Raw genomic sequence first — 15084 nt, 5'->3', positions numbered from 1 at the left:
GCATCCATTTAGCCTGCTTCAAGTTGACAGCAAAGCAGTTGGAAGTCATCGCTCAATTTTGATCACCCATTGTTTTTGTCCTTTTTTTTACTTTTATATTCTTCTGGGTTCATAAAGAAGGTATTTCGATATTGCCCCACACACTGTCTTTGCTGAGTCGTGACCGCCATCAACAAAGATGCCCTGTCAAGCATCCCCTCGCAGATCTCTGCAAAAATCAAACCGAGCTTAAATAAAAATCCTTCTCTCGAAGCGTGCGCGCGTAGGTGTTGACGACTCCTTTGACATTTTCCCCGTCGCGGGGGAACTTTACGTTCCTACTCGGTGTTCCTCACAAAGTCGGTCAGTGAAGGCAAGGTGGGATTTTTAATTACTCGTACTTATCAAAAGCAGAGGAGAAGTCACTTAAAGCCCGGCGCGGTTGATTAGGCGTCGGCTTTTTAATTACATCAGATAGACTCAACCACTGCTGACGCATTTTAAGAGGTGAAGGTGAGCCTTTTTTCCAATGAGGCGGCTCCTGATTGTCTTATCTCGGATGGACTGCACTACTGCCTGCGGCCAGCGTGGGCGCTGTTGAGTCATTCTGCTAGTTGAACAAAATAAATGACATTTCAAAGGCTGTCAAATTGGTTGTGATGAATCTGCATGCAAAATGTTCTATTTAGCTCACTGGAAACATGCAAATAATTAGTTTTAAGAAAATTCGCCTACGACCTCAAAATTGCTTTATTTTAGCGCATGTCGTCATTTGGCCTACGGATGATCTTTCACTCAATCTCAAGCCTTCAAATTCTCATGGGAAGTCGATGATACGGAAACTGTCTTCCTTTTCCGCCGTCTCCATTGTGCCTCTTCGCATCCTGCTTTGCTTTGTGTGTCCATGCGAGGCAGGATGGCTGAGATCAGCTTGCCACCTTCACCGCCGTTCATCCCCCCTTATTTTTTTTCTCCCCCCCCGCCCCCCCCCTCCTTCTCCTTCCAGGTTTATCCGGCATCGCTCCGGGTGCTGGTACGCGCCGAAGGCCAACAGCTCGTTCTGCTGCTGGAGAAAAACGAGTGAGTTTTCATGCGATTGCTCGTGGTCATCACCGATAAGACCAGGCATACATTTTTAATCACAAACAGATGAATGAGCTACTCTCTCCATGCAAGAATGGAAGAGAACTCATAAAGGGCGGGCGGGAGAGAGTATGATAGAGTGGGAGAAAATAATATATCCCCTTGCGACTTTGCCCTTTTCAAAGTTCACTTTCTCTGAGGGGCCAAAAAAAGAGATGAAAGGCGATGAAAAAGGTGGCGGAGGAGAAACTCTTGAGGACGAGCTTGTTCTCTTGCTCTCTCCCCCGTCTGCTTTGCCTCTCTCTGTTCTCATCACTCCCCTCCGGACTGCCGAGAATAACAGTGGACTCTGAAGCGAGGGGCGGGGGATCGTGTGGAGTTCATAAATATGATGATGCACACATAAACACCGAGGGGGGGGGGGGGGGGTGAGGAAGGGGCAAGAGTTTGCAAAGGCCAGGTTTCATGTCGGGGAGGGTTAAAATGTCAAAAGCATGATGCCATTGCTGACTCATGGCTTTTTTTTTGCCAGGGGTTTTTAGACCAAGGGAGTGGTGGGATCATATTTTATCCGTTTAGTGTTCACACTTGTAATTTGGATCATCTGATGACAAAAGAGATTAGTTGTGTTGCACATCTGGTCATGATTCAGGTTTTTTTTATCATTTAAAAAATGTCAAAACATCCAAACAATTTTATTTTATTTTCAACTTGTATGTGTGCCAATTGTACCATAAATGAGAAAAACTAAGAGGCCACGACAACACAACTAGAGGTTGCAACTTGCTTTAAGTTGTGTTTTGAATCGTCAAACAGACTTTTGCATCTCGCTCAACCCGGGTTTATGACAGGCAAACAAAAAAATGACTTGGCGTTTGTAGCAAAGTCAACGGAGACTTGGAACAACGCTCGCGAGTTGGCACCGAACTCGAAGCCATCAAGGTCCGCAACATTTCCGGCACGGTGGCTTTGTGAGGTTGCCTGGCGAGCGCTTGGCTAAATCTGGGAAGCAGCGTGGAGAGATAAGGAGGGGGGGAAAAAAAAGACTGGCTATAGATAGACAAGCCGGCCGGAAAAGACAACAACTCGACACGGAGGAAGACGGGAAACGACAATTGTTAGCAGCAGAAGATGAGTGTCAAACTAGCAAAAGAAAGAATCATGCGGAAAGAACCAGTTTATTGTTCAGTTGGGAAAAGAGACCAATTTACACACAGCTTATCTTCATCTTTTATTTGACTTTTTTTTTTTTTAATGAATGAACTCTCTGCCGACTGGAGATAACGCATTCCCAGGCACACACCGGGAGATGTTGCCATTGTCAGCCGAGTGTTTTCATTCGGCGTTCATCTTCTTTCCCTTTGAAAACACGCCGAGGATGTTGCTATGGGGATTTCTGTCAGCAACATAATGATGTCGTTGCCATGCGCTTCAAACGGGGGCCTTTCCTCTTTTCTTTCCTGTCGCAGAAGAATGAAAGGAAATGTTGTCAATGCGAAACAAGGTTTTTCTCCACAAGGCTGGTCCGAGTAGCGGTAAATGTACGGCGCATTGTCTTAAAAGCAAAAAAAAAAGTGGACCGAGTTGGATTGAGCGGGACCATAATGGCAGAGTGCCTTTTGAAGCTAATGTTTGTTATCAATGTTTGGATCTTTAAAGTTGTCAGAATTGCATTAGATGTTAGCTTAGCGTGGCAATTTCGCATCTCGCATCAATTTGGGACTCATTCCGGAAGGCTTCAGAGGATTTGCACAATTTTCTATCGACGATTATCAATCGACAATCCAAATGTACATATCAATTCATTTGATTGATTACTTGGAGATCATTTTTGACCCCACGAGATTAATTATTACCGTAAGGATCAAATACAGGCTAGATATACAACATTTTGGCAAAATAATCGACAAAGACATTCAGATCATATCCATCAGCTGGGCGAGTCTGTTTTGTATTGTAACCCGGCAACGAGGGGGGGGGAAAAAAAATCACCAACCCTCCAAATATCCCTTAAAAGCATCAAGACTAGTCTTAAAATGAATTTATCTAAATGTCATTTAAGACGGGTCAAGGTTAAGGACCACCTGCTCTGAGCGGGCCGCACCGCCAGAGCGATATCACAGGACACATCTGGTCCGGCGGCGAGCCGAGCGGATGGGAATGGTAGTGAGCACGACAGCCTCGGGCCGCTGACGGATGACTCACGGTTGACGCCGCGGTCGCCGTGGGTCACGGGAAGAATACAGGCTCGGTCGGTGGAAGTGGGTTTGCCAGGTGCGCGCAGTTCCTTTGACGTGAAGGAAATCAACTCATTTTCTGGCACAATTTTCAACCATACTTTCTCTCGCACATTAGGTCACAATCCGTTCCGTTGCCCGTCATGACCGATTTCGTTCGCCCTTTGAGGTTGACTTGGGCCAGGAACATAATGTCATGTGATTTTTTTTTTTTACATCACAGCCGGTAAGAACCTGCAAATGGGAACGCAGCCTTGCCTGAACGTCCTTCAAAAAGGCGTCGGCGCACATCTTGAGATTCAAAGAACGAAGAAAATTCATTCGCCGTCGCGGTGTTTTGGAGGCGGATGAGTACGGGCCTTCCGATGTTGATGGCGCATAATATCATCCTCCGGCGTCATTTATCGGCACGAGACGGGAACTCATCCTACCTGGCGCGGCACATGAGGGATTATAATCACCTTTTCTTTTTTTTTTTGTGCAGACAATGATTTCTCAAGATAATAAAATGCACGTGTGTGCCCTAAGTGAGTGTGTGGCAGCATGCGGCCATGAATGTGCTATCTGTCTTGAGAGATGCCAGGGAAGCATCTTGTACTCCCACAAACAAGATGATGTAAGACTTTTCATAAACCCAAATGTCTCAACGTACAGATTGCTTTCTGTGTGCTTCACGCTCTCAACTTTTATTTATTTTTTTATATCTTTTATATCTCCACATAGCACATTTGTGGTGGTTCCCATGAGAAATAAGAAATATTGCAGCCTTGCTCAACAGCAGCTTGCTCTTACTTTAGGACAGATAAGTCTGCAATGAACCTCTCTTTAGATTGTGGATTGATGTAAAAGAAATATTTGAGGGAATTAAATGATTCACATTTTTTTTTCCAGCTTGATTGCGACTTGTACAATGGACACCACTGGCGGCGCTAGCGGGGGGGCCGCGAGGGCATGTCCAAGGGGCAAACTAGCAAAACGTATCCACCAATGTGTTGAATCTGCCAATGCAGTGCCAGTCAGCAACATGGCCTCCGCACGCTAAGACATTATCGCGCTACATTTCCCTCTAAAATCCCAGACATTTACGATTTTAATGTCATAAAGACATTTTACTTGCGGCTCATCTCATAATTGACATTGCCTCCTCCTAAGCCGGCAGCCATTACGGCTTGTGTTCCGGCGCATTAGCATGGGAGACAGATCGTTCACCCGTACCTTGGTGTCAAAATGATACATCAGCAGCAGGCAAAGTTTCCATCGCCGTCATCTTTGCCACTTAATGAGGCGAACGAGCGACAGATTGTAGGCTATTATCTTACGGGAGACTCCGCGAGGCGTCCATGAAAGTGTTAAGACCGGGGCTTAATGATGCAAGTTTTTTCCTTTTTTTTTTTGAAAGGGAAGAAATGGTGCGTTATGATCGCCATAAATGGTAATGCGGCCGCCAAGCTGTAATTCCCTTAACAAACAACCTCGACGCTACAAGTGGAAGATAGCATTGCCTGCGGCTAATTTAGCTCCACGCATGGATGATGATGATAGATGATTTGGATTCAAGTACAAAGTTTGCCGCTTTTAGGTGAACGCCTTCTCAGAACTATTCCCTTTTAAGGTCGTCTCGGGAATATGACATAGCTTTTGTGCGGGAGTAAATACGTTTATTCCCGTACCACACTTTAACGCCAGCGGGTAGCTAACGGCGCGTTCTCGTTCGACTCTGTTGCAGATCACCTCTGTTGAAAGAAAAGAAGAAAAAAAAAAAGCTTTGTAACGTTCATGACTTCACAGGAATTAGCCGGCGTCCAAACCCAAGTGGACTTTTATTAGACACATAAACTTGTTTGCGCTCGTAGCGATACTAATACGCGTGCATTACTAAAGAAATAAAAGAATATAAGCGCTTGCTAATAGTCATAATAAAAAACTAATTGAGCTTTAATAATAATGGCTGCACGGCGCAATGGTGCTTGGAATGCGTTTTGGGAAAACCATTAACCCCTTCGTAGATGAGACACGACGAGCATTCGGACACTGAGAAATACAATTTCATTAAAAAAAATAAGAAAAACATAATAGGAGACAAAATACAACCTGATGACTTCTCTGATAAGACTTTATTAATCTACTTTTTTATTAACTTACTAAACACTTTAACTTGCGACCTTTTGACCTTTCACTATAATAACTTCACAAAATTCTACCAAACAATAATACAAACATCTCTACAGTATATGAACCAATTTATTAATAGTACTGGCTGTCAAATGGCATTTCTCGTGTGTGTAGCGGGCCGCTGAAAGATAAATGGCAGGCCGCAAATGGCCCCCCCCCCCGTGCCATAGTTTGTACACCACTGCACCAGTAGACTCTTACTCTCCTACAATCTTCCCGGCTACATTCTTTGTAGAAAATACATAGATGAATAACTTGGACTGTCACAAGTGTGCCAAAATTGAACACATCACCTTAAATTTAGCAATTTCAGGTTGTACAGTCGGCAGCTTTGTCATAGGGCTGCGCTCATCCATCATCCCGCCCTCGCTACAAGCATCCGTTTTTTTATGGACTCTCTCGTGTTTAGTTATAATTCATTTTTTTTTTATGGGTTTCACTGTACAGCTCATTCGTGGCCATTCAGCTGCAGCATCCGTGAAGTCAATACTGCCCTTGCATTTAGTATTCCCACCCTAAATCCTTTTGAGGTTTTTTTTTTTTGGGGAACAAAGCTCGCCTCAAAATGATACTGTCACTGGACCATGAGTCATAGCCATTTTATGTACTTTATTTTTCCTCCTTTTCTTTGGCCTTTCATTTTAATCGCGTGCCATTCTCGCTGGCCTTGGAGTAAATGTGTACCGTGAATGTAAAATAGAAACATTGATCATACCATGCGGGCCTTCACATCTTTTACATTTAAATATGATGTGCCATTGCTAGTCCGGAATAATATGTGAATATATATCTGCTAGTTAGTCCCTCAAAGTGAACCAGATGTTTTTCTTCTGGCGGTCATTATGTAAATGAGCTCACGCCGCCAGTTGGCGTGTTTGCTTGACAATTTATATCAGGCAGATTTTTAGCCTCCTATGCCTTCTTATCGATCTGCTTTCGAATGTCAAACAGGTCGATTGAGTGGATATGTACAAATTTTGTAACGGCACAACGGTCGCTCGATGGCTGAAATGAGGTTGATGGTTTGTTTTGTACTTTCCAAACATCAGTAGGTGGTTCAAAGGCGGACCAAAATATCAGCTCACATGACTGTAAGCGAGAAGCACAAATGAAGACGAGAGTAGAAAAGTCACGCACTGCAGTCCTTTGCTCTTCTCATCCGCCTCGTCTTTGTACAGCGGTAGAAAGTGAGGAGACACTGAGCTGTATGTGAATCAATTTGGAACGCATGTGGAAATGGAATTAGCCATGTCGAGTTCACTTCTCGCTCTATGAGCAGAAGAAGTCGTAATAGTAGTCTTCTTCCATATGGGGCCTGGAGCAACGACTATATAGAAAAGCATTTGAGTGGTGGGTGATTAAACGAAAAAGCACAGCAGTTAGCAGTTCGTCTTCAAAGGAAACGTGGACGAGAAGCCACGCTTCTTGCCAATGGTTTCACGCTGGAGGGGCTTTGCGCGGCCCTGAATTATTACATGGAGTCACATGTACGATATGTAAATGAGGCTGCGGAAAAGGTGGTGAAAGTATCCAAACCCTTGTGGTTAAAAACACCGATTCAATTCATGTACTTTAAACGTAAACAGTAAAAACTCTGAAATGTAGCTAAGAATGAAGCTAATAGATATTTTTTTTAAACCAAAAGATAGCTAGCATTAGCGCAATTTATGCTATTGGAACAACCGTAGCGTTGCTAACATTTTGATTTGAGTTACAATAATGCTAAATGAGCTAATGATGATAGCTACATACAAATAGCTACATGTGAATACTTTTGTTTTTTCTGAATACAAAAGAGAATTCTCAAATGCTAGAGTATTTTTGAAACTTTCACAAAACGCAGTAGTAGCTAATCATCCCTTGTAGCTTTTGTTTTGATGCGTATCGAGTGAAAATAAAGTCATCAAGTAAAAAAATATGTCAGAAAGTCCTGACAGTCATACCGAATCAAGTAAGTCACCTGTGGTGACTTTTTTTCATTTTGTATGTCTCGATAATGAGTTTTCTTCCGCATCCATGTCAACATGATCCCCAGCACAGTGATAGTCCATAAATCTCTACTCGACAGTCCCAGAGCACAATGTTGGACATATACTCGGACCGCTAAGCAATTACTGCCAAGGAACAGGGGAAAAGGAATATATTCCAAAAAGATCTTGTGGATAGCAAGTTGAAAGGTCAGCAATAGAATCACAACTTTTCTGTGGGTGACATTGACATGATGCTTCTGGAGATGTTGTTAAGACGACAAGATTGGAGTCCGTTTTTTTTTTTTCCTCATATGAACCTTGGTCGGTCATTGAGAAAAAATACTTTCTGGAAAAACTCCGACCAATTCATGGACTCAAATTGTTTTAAGGCCAAACACCTTTTGACAATTCAGTCAGCGATTCGTCATTGTTGTTATTGCACCTTTGGCCGGCTTCTCTCGAGCCAAACGGCCTCATGATTGCGAATTATAGTGCCACCTTTTACTTCAAACGACCATTTGACCATTCGTATAGATATAAATCAAGCGGAATATACGTTTATGAGGCGCTGGAGTTTATTTTGATCGATGGCGCGTGACTTGAACAGGAGATCGGTGTTTGTTTCTTCGGCTATTACGAGCACCTCATTCATCACAATTAACCCTACGCGGCCATTAGTGCATCCTTAATTAGACCGTCCTGTCTGGAGCTTCACAGCGGCCGGGCCCAATCGATGCGTGCCGACTCCAACGATTACGGGAGTTGCAAAGACAAAAGTGAGGACAAAACAAAAGTCACTGAGAGGCGGTAGAAGTCGTAGTACTGTGTGGCGGAATTGCTAAGCAACTTACACACGTGCCGCCCCGTCAAAAAAAAGCGTTCGGATAAACATCAACTTTTGCCAAGTAGTTGATTACAGGCTGCTTCCAGAAGATCAAAAGTGCCGGTTTTAATACACCATGTATGGTCGTGCCACTCGGATCAAAGATGGCTTTGCCAAACATGTCGCCAACACGGGAGCTTTTGCTCGGAATTACCGCGCACGTGCCGCGCTAATCCAATCGGGAGCGCAACGCACATCCTCACTCGCCCTCGTGGCAGGCAATATGGCCGTGTTACATGATGCAAAGGACACCTGATACAAATGATTGTATTGCCTTGAAGAGGCGGGGTCATATTTTTGAAGGAGATTCCGATTTTTAACAGATTAGCGGATTAAATTGGCTAATTTCAGCGAGACATTAACGAGAGGGTGTTTATTGTGCGTGAATTCCACTGCAGTCAGTTTGAGAGAATTTTTTTATTTATTTTTTTACTTTTGGCTGCATCCTTGCAACAAGCTGTTTCGGTGACAGCATAATAGGACGCCTTGCCTCCAATTGTCATTTCAGACAAACTCTGTGGAAATCCCCCGTCACATGATCGCTGCACAAAAGTCACATATTTTTATGATTTCAGAATTTTTTTTTTCTCCTTTCATGCTTTGACATGGCAACTTTGGACAAAATGGCTTTTTATAGTGTAACTCGCCTTGGGAAATCAAAATATTTGAGTGCTACATCATGTGCGTACTAAAACACGCTGAGATCATCCGGCCTGACATCCACGTGATGCAGCTGCACAAGTTGGCCCACGCGCAGGGTGGGGCTCCTTATGGAGTCAAACATACACACACGAAATAATTACCTCTACAGAGATTTGTGCTGTTCTAATCATGGAAGACATTCGCAAGAGAGAATCCACCCCCAAATCCCCGTCGAATCTTCTCTTGAACATCTAAGAATGTTGTTTTCCCACATTTCTAATCCCATCCTGTACTTTTTGTACAGGGGTCTCTTCGCCAGCCGTTACACGGAGACGCACTACCAGAACGGCGGACGTGTCGTCACCGGCGCGCGCAACTCCACGGTACGTCGCCTAGGCGACAAACACGACGTGATGCCACATTTATAGATTTGAAATGCGATTCGGAACGTGACCGGATGCGTGGGAGCTTGCGGCCGTAGCGGAGCACACCATTCATCCCAGTGGCCTACTTGTTGATAAGCTCTGTTTCTCTCCCCCCCCCCCCCCCCATTTTATTTATTTATTTTTTATTTCATGATTTCCTGCCAATGTTGCCATCAGGGTTTTATTATGGAATCCCCTTTTAACGGCTGAAGTACTCCTAGCTGCTGCTTTCATGACCTCTGCCAAGGATACTGCTATGTTTTAACATTTAAGACATGCATTCTGTCAATTTTAATTAAAAAAAAAAATAATATGAATTTTTAACCGTCAGCACTCGCATCCATTGTTGATTTGTTGTTGTTTTTTTATTTGTATTTGCTAATCGTGAGCCAATGTAGGTCACACTGTGAGCAAGCGGTTCTATTTTTACGTGGAGTGTAATTAAACGCCATTGCATCAGCATATGGGTCTCGAAAGGTACCCGAGCTGCTGCTCCACCAGCTGTGCTAGGCATTGATGATGATGATCATCGTAACCTTACCATGCAACTCAACGCACCCTCCTACGGCTCCAAATTACAAGTCGTCCAGTTCATCCAAAGTCAAGTATTCATGTGTTTTGATTTTATTTTGAACAGATGAAGAATTGCTACTATCACGGGGAAGTGCAGGCGCATCCCAACTCTGACGTCACCCTCAGCGTCTGCTCGGGCCTCCGGTAAGAAACTCGACTTTTGCACTCACATAAGATGAAATCTCGGCGACCCGGCTGGTCGTTTTTGGAAACACTAAACTCAAAGTATAGATGTTTGAAAGTCATCATGAAGAGGAAGTGAAATTTCACTTTTAAAGCTCCAGGGCTCCTCCATGTAGATCATTTTAATGTGTTACACAGAGTGCGCTCGGCAACAAAGCAAGCCTGTAAACATTTTTCCCTCCTGACACTTTCATGTGTCATCAATTGTAGGAAGGAGGGACTGAACGTCACAGCTCATTGTTTGTCCTCAATGACGCTCTAATTGGCATTTTTATGTCGCTGATGATGAACCGCAGTTGAAATATGCCAGATTTACAGCAAATGCAAAACATTTGTCTCGGTCTCCTTTAATTAAACGCACTTGGCCAGAAGATTGTTAATATTTGGTACTGAGATGTCGTGTAAACAAAAGATTTTTAGGTTTAGTCTGGGTAAAAGGGAAATCAATAGCCAGGTATTCTTGGTTTGTTGCTTTTAATGAGCTTTTTCCACAGTGGACACAACAAGTCGTTTTCACATGGACGAAGCCATTAAAAAAAATTGTAGTGCTGCTTTATTTCAGTTTCCACTCCTTATCTTTGCAGAGGCTTCATCGCACTTGAAAACAAGTCGTTGGTCATCGAACCGGCGTCCGGCAAAGGCCCGGACGTCCACTTCATCTACCGAGCGGAACAGCTGCGTCTGACCTCGGGCGACTGCGGTCACGGCGACAACATATCCTCCGTCACCCCGGACAACGACCTTCAAAGCCCTTTCCGGGCTTTCCGTGAGAGGGTGAGATGACAAAGTGGTTGTTGTAGACAAAGTGGCTTTTGGAAAGGTGCCCAGAAAGTGTTCTTACCTGTGGCTTTGTCATCTGAGTCCAAAATTCCAGCAGCCGCCCCCCCCCAAAGGTGTACACTGAGCAGGTGCGGCTGCCATATGGCCATGTGATTGCAAAGATTTACAAACAGCCTCCTATGTTGCAATAACATCCCAGTGAAGCCCTTACAAGAACATTATGTACAATAGATGCCATGTCTCAATGAAGTAATAATCAGCTGAATTAAAATTGCAATTTAAAAAATTTGGAATGTTGTCATATGAAATTTTAAAATTCAAATTTTTTAATTTTTTTTTTTTAACCTCAGCACAAAAGGGATGCACAGAAGACCACCAAATACGTGGAGCTGATCATCGTTGCGGACAACCGAGAGGTAAAGCTTCCATTCATCTTTCCCACAATGAAGAGAGCAGGAAAACGGGAGGTGTGTGTGTTGCGGGGGGGGGGGGGGGGGGGTGATATAGTATGAAGAGCGGAGCTGCATATATAGGTCAGTGTGCAACAAGCTGTGTGCTTTGGTGCCAGCGGCTTGACAGGAAATGACTCCCCAGCGGAGTGAGCAGACAGGAAAAAGATCTACGCTGGCTTTCCTCCTGCTTGTGCTAATATCAGCGAGCCCAAAGGAATATCGAGCTCTGACCTCCAGCCTGTCAACAATCGGGACTAGAACCAGAAGAGAGAGAGAGTTAGCAACACACATGACATCTGACCTCGCAAAATGCTCTGCTGGATGAGCGGAGGCAAATTTTCTCACACCGATGACTCGTATCAAAAAGTCTTCCCACAAAAACGACCTATAATGTTCTGCTTTTTTTTGTCTAGTTTCATAAACAAGGTGGTGACGTGGAGAAGGTGAAACAGAGACTTGCAGAAATTGCCAATTATGTGGACAAGGTACAAACTGCAGACACAACACTGATGTGAACATTTCATGAAAAGCTTCACCGCTCTTCTTCTTGCATTCAAGTTCTACCGAGTGCTGAACATCCGCGTGGCCTTGGTGGGTTTGGAGGTTTGGAGCGACCACGATAAGTGTCCCGTCACCCAGGACCCCTTCGCCACCCTTCACGAGTTCCTCGACTGGCGCAAAGTCAAGCTGCTGCCCCAGAAACCTCACGACAACGCTCAGCTCATAAGGTGAGTCGGCCTGGTGCTTCCAAAAGTTTCTTTTTCTGACATCATTTCTCCCTTTCTAAAGAACTGATGACTTTTTTCGCAGCGGGGTCTACTTCCAAGGCACCACCATCGGCATGGCGCCCATCATGAGCATGTGCACGGTGGAGCAGTCCGGCGGCATCGTCATGGTGAGCCTTAGCTCCTCCTCCCTCTCCGTGTCGCGTTGCATTCATCCGAAGAGGTGTTGACTCTTCGCCGTGAGCGCATTCGTGCACATCCTGACAGCACGCTGTAAGAAATATTATTTCATAGAAGGCCGGCAGGTGTAACGACCTTGCCGTTCGCCCGGTCGTTCAATTTGTGATGAGGTGTTTTCATCCACCACCACCACCACCAAAAAAAAAATGCATTTACATTTTTATGATAAATGTTGGGTGCCAGATCTCGTTCCGATCACGACGTATTTTCTCGGCCAGCCCCCGTGTAAAAATGAGCTGCCAGCGCCGTCCCGGCTGTCCGGCCGTGCCAGATCGCAAAGTGGTTATCTTCTCCATGCCATCAGGCACAGGCCCAGATGGACCTGCCCTCCCGTTAATAGATGTGTCTTCTCGGGCCAGAGCCTTCTCCAGATGTTTTTCGTCCCCGTTACTTTATTCGTGGCAGATGGCTGCCGTGAAGATTAAAAGGCTGCCCAAGCCATTGGTGGCCAGTCACAAGAGAGGGCAATTATTGGGTCAATTTTACTGCATTGAAATTACAGATACTTGTTTATCTTCAAACCCACCGATGAGGGTGTGCGCACTTTCGCAACCACATTATCTTTTTCAATTGAGGCTACATTCATTATATGTTATTCATTTATTTCGATCCTCGGCACAGGATCACTCGGAGAACCCGCTGGGCGCGGCCGTGACGTTGGCTCACGAGCTGGGTCACAATTTTGGAATGAATCACGACACGCCGGAACGCGGCTGCGGCTGTAGGATGACGGTGGACCGCGGCGGCTGCATCATGACGCCTTCCACGGGGTGAGACGTCATCTTTTTCCCTGCTTGAAAGTTTTTTTTTTTGGTCACTCGTCAGCCATGAAAATCGCTTGACAAGAAAAATGGCTTGGTAATCTGTGCTCTATTTCCTGATAAACAGCTTAATATGTCTCATTGAAAAAGATGTATGAAGTCAGACTAGCTCATTTTTATTCGTAAATGATGCTGCAGATTCACTACATGCTGTAATCGCTCTTATCGCAAAGCAACCACACACACACACACACACACACACACACAAACACACACACACGAAACCGAAGCAGCTGTTTTGCTATTCTGCCCACATCGCCTGGGTCATCGAGATAACAATGCGGCCGCGAGCAATGGGCTCTGATGTTAGTAAACAGCAAAGCTGATAAGGCAGTCCAGAGTGCAACAAGAGATTTTCACTCCCGCCTTGGAAGTTCTGCCCTGGCGGCATGCCACGACACCGGCAAAACAAACCAGACTCCAATATTCCGCCCGGTCTTTCAAACGTATTGAAGCAACCGTAGTGGAGTGGAACCTTGTTTTTTTTTGTAATATGTCAAAATTTTTTTTTTTTTTTTTTTTGTCTTAATCTTGGTTTTGTAAACGTAAAATCTGTCCAAAAAATGTCAAAATCTACTCGCAGTCTTATGTTGGCAACAAATGACTTGTATAAAATGCCAGAAAATATGAAATGAACCCGCCAATGAACAATAACCGCCACGAATGAACTTAAAGTACCTTTTGAAGACACAGACAAATAAGTCGTAGTGACGTTTTTGACTTATGTCTTCTTCCTCATCGGGACAAGTGGAGTCACGGTCGGCATTCGCCAGGAATGACGAGATGATCTAAACACGGCAGCATGAGTCACAGAGCTGATGAATTATTCAAAGAAGCCATAGCACTCTCCATTTTTTGTTTCCAAAGAGTTCATCTGTGATGATGAGGTCATACACTAAATATTGCAGGCTGGTTCTGATCCCATAATTTGTACTGGGCTTCTTTTTTTTGGGGGGGGGGGGGGGGGGGGGAGGATTCTCTCACTTTAAACTTGCTCACGGGGGAGAGAGGGGACGGTCTTGCATTCAAATGACGTGATTATCGGTGGCACTGCCGACTGAAATCAGGATGAAGGCGGCACGCAGGATCCGAGAGGTGCTTTTTCTCCTCGGCACACTGAACCGACGAGTCAAACGGGGAAACGAGGCTCGGATTCATAATTGATAAATCGGACCAGATAGGAGCACCCCCCCCCCCCCCCCCCCAATAGAACAAATGGAGTTACCAGATGAGCTAACAGTTAGCCTAGCATCTTCTATTTCTACTTCTACACCTTCTTTTGCCTTTTACAATTGGGAACTAGAAATTAGAAAATGAATTCACACAAGGAAAATATTCACATATTGGGATATATATATCAAAAGTACTTAGTAGTATCGGTGCTTGGTATCGGTGGAAAGAAGTCAGTGTACCTTCATGACAGAAATTCATCAACGTGATGACGGGTAGACATTTATTCTACTTCAAGAGCTGCATTACTAATGTCCAACGATGAAAAAAAAAAAAAAAAGAAAGCTGTCAAATTGTGTCACTTTGAGATTAAGCATGATGGATAAAATTCCCCGAAGACATCCCGGTGTTTGCACAACGTGTCCTTTCTTTTAATCAGCCAAACCTCCCAGTGCTGTCGTAGCCTAACATTTGCTAAAAGGTCAGACATGTCTCCTCTTGTTAGCCGGGACTAAGTATTTGTCACTCGGCAGCGCAGTCAGCAGCAAAAAGCACTTTCCCCTCTCATCCGTCTCGAAGCCTGAAGCTGTCAATCAGGTGACAGGGCGCTTTTATTTTGCCTCTCTTAAACATTTACCTCACGTCTTTGCCTAGTCGTACGTTTATCAGCGAGATGTAGAAGTTTAAGAGAACTTTCAGTGTCTCGGTGGATTGTTTTGGACTTCTAAAGAAAAAGCACTCACTACAAA

The 15084-nt window shown here is 44.5% G+C and overlaps 1 protein-coding gene across 3 annotated transcripts in view; it reads left to right on the top strand.

Moving 5' to 3' along the window:
* The window catches only part of LOC147049920 (disintegrin and metalloproteinase domain-containing protein 12-like), a 33287-nt gene that overhangs the window by 5762 nt on the left and 12441 nt on the right, over positions 1-15084 (top strand). For all 3 annotated transcript variants that reach the window (XR_015067371.1, XR_015067370.1, XM_085921764.1), the window contains exons 3-11: positions 986-1059; positions 9271-9349; positions 10029-10108; positions 10732-10921; positions 11278-11343; positions 11793-11864; positions 11938-12107; positions 12190-12274; positions 12966-13114. Coding sequence is in view for 1 of the 3 variants with exons in the window: in XM_085921764.1 (XP_085777890.1) it covers positions 986-1059; positions 9271-9349; positions 10029-10108; positions 10732-10921; positions 11278-11343; positions 11793-11864; positions 11938-12107; positions 12190-12274; positions 12966-13114 (965 nt within the window). In the remaining 2 variants the exon portion in view is untranslated. The remainder of the gene's footprint in view (positions 1-985; positions 1060-9270; positions 9350-10028; positions 10109-10731; positions 10922-11277; positions 11344-11792; positions 11865-11937; positions 12108-12189; positions 12275-12965; positions 13115-15084) is intronic.

This window comes from Syngnathus leptorhynchus, chromosome 10, assembly GCF_054491065.1.
Source record: "Syngnathus leptorhynchus isolate UIUO chromosome 10, UIUO_Slep, whole genome shotgun sequence".
NCBI classification, from domain to species: Eukaryota; Metazoa; Chordata; class Actinopteri; order Syngnathiformes; family Syngnathidae; genus Syngnathus; species Syngnathus leptorhynchus.
This window is presented reverse-complemented; position numbering and strand designations above follow the sequence as displayed.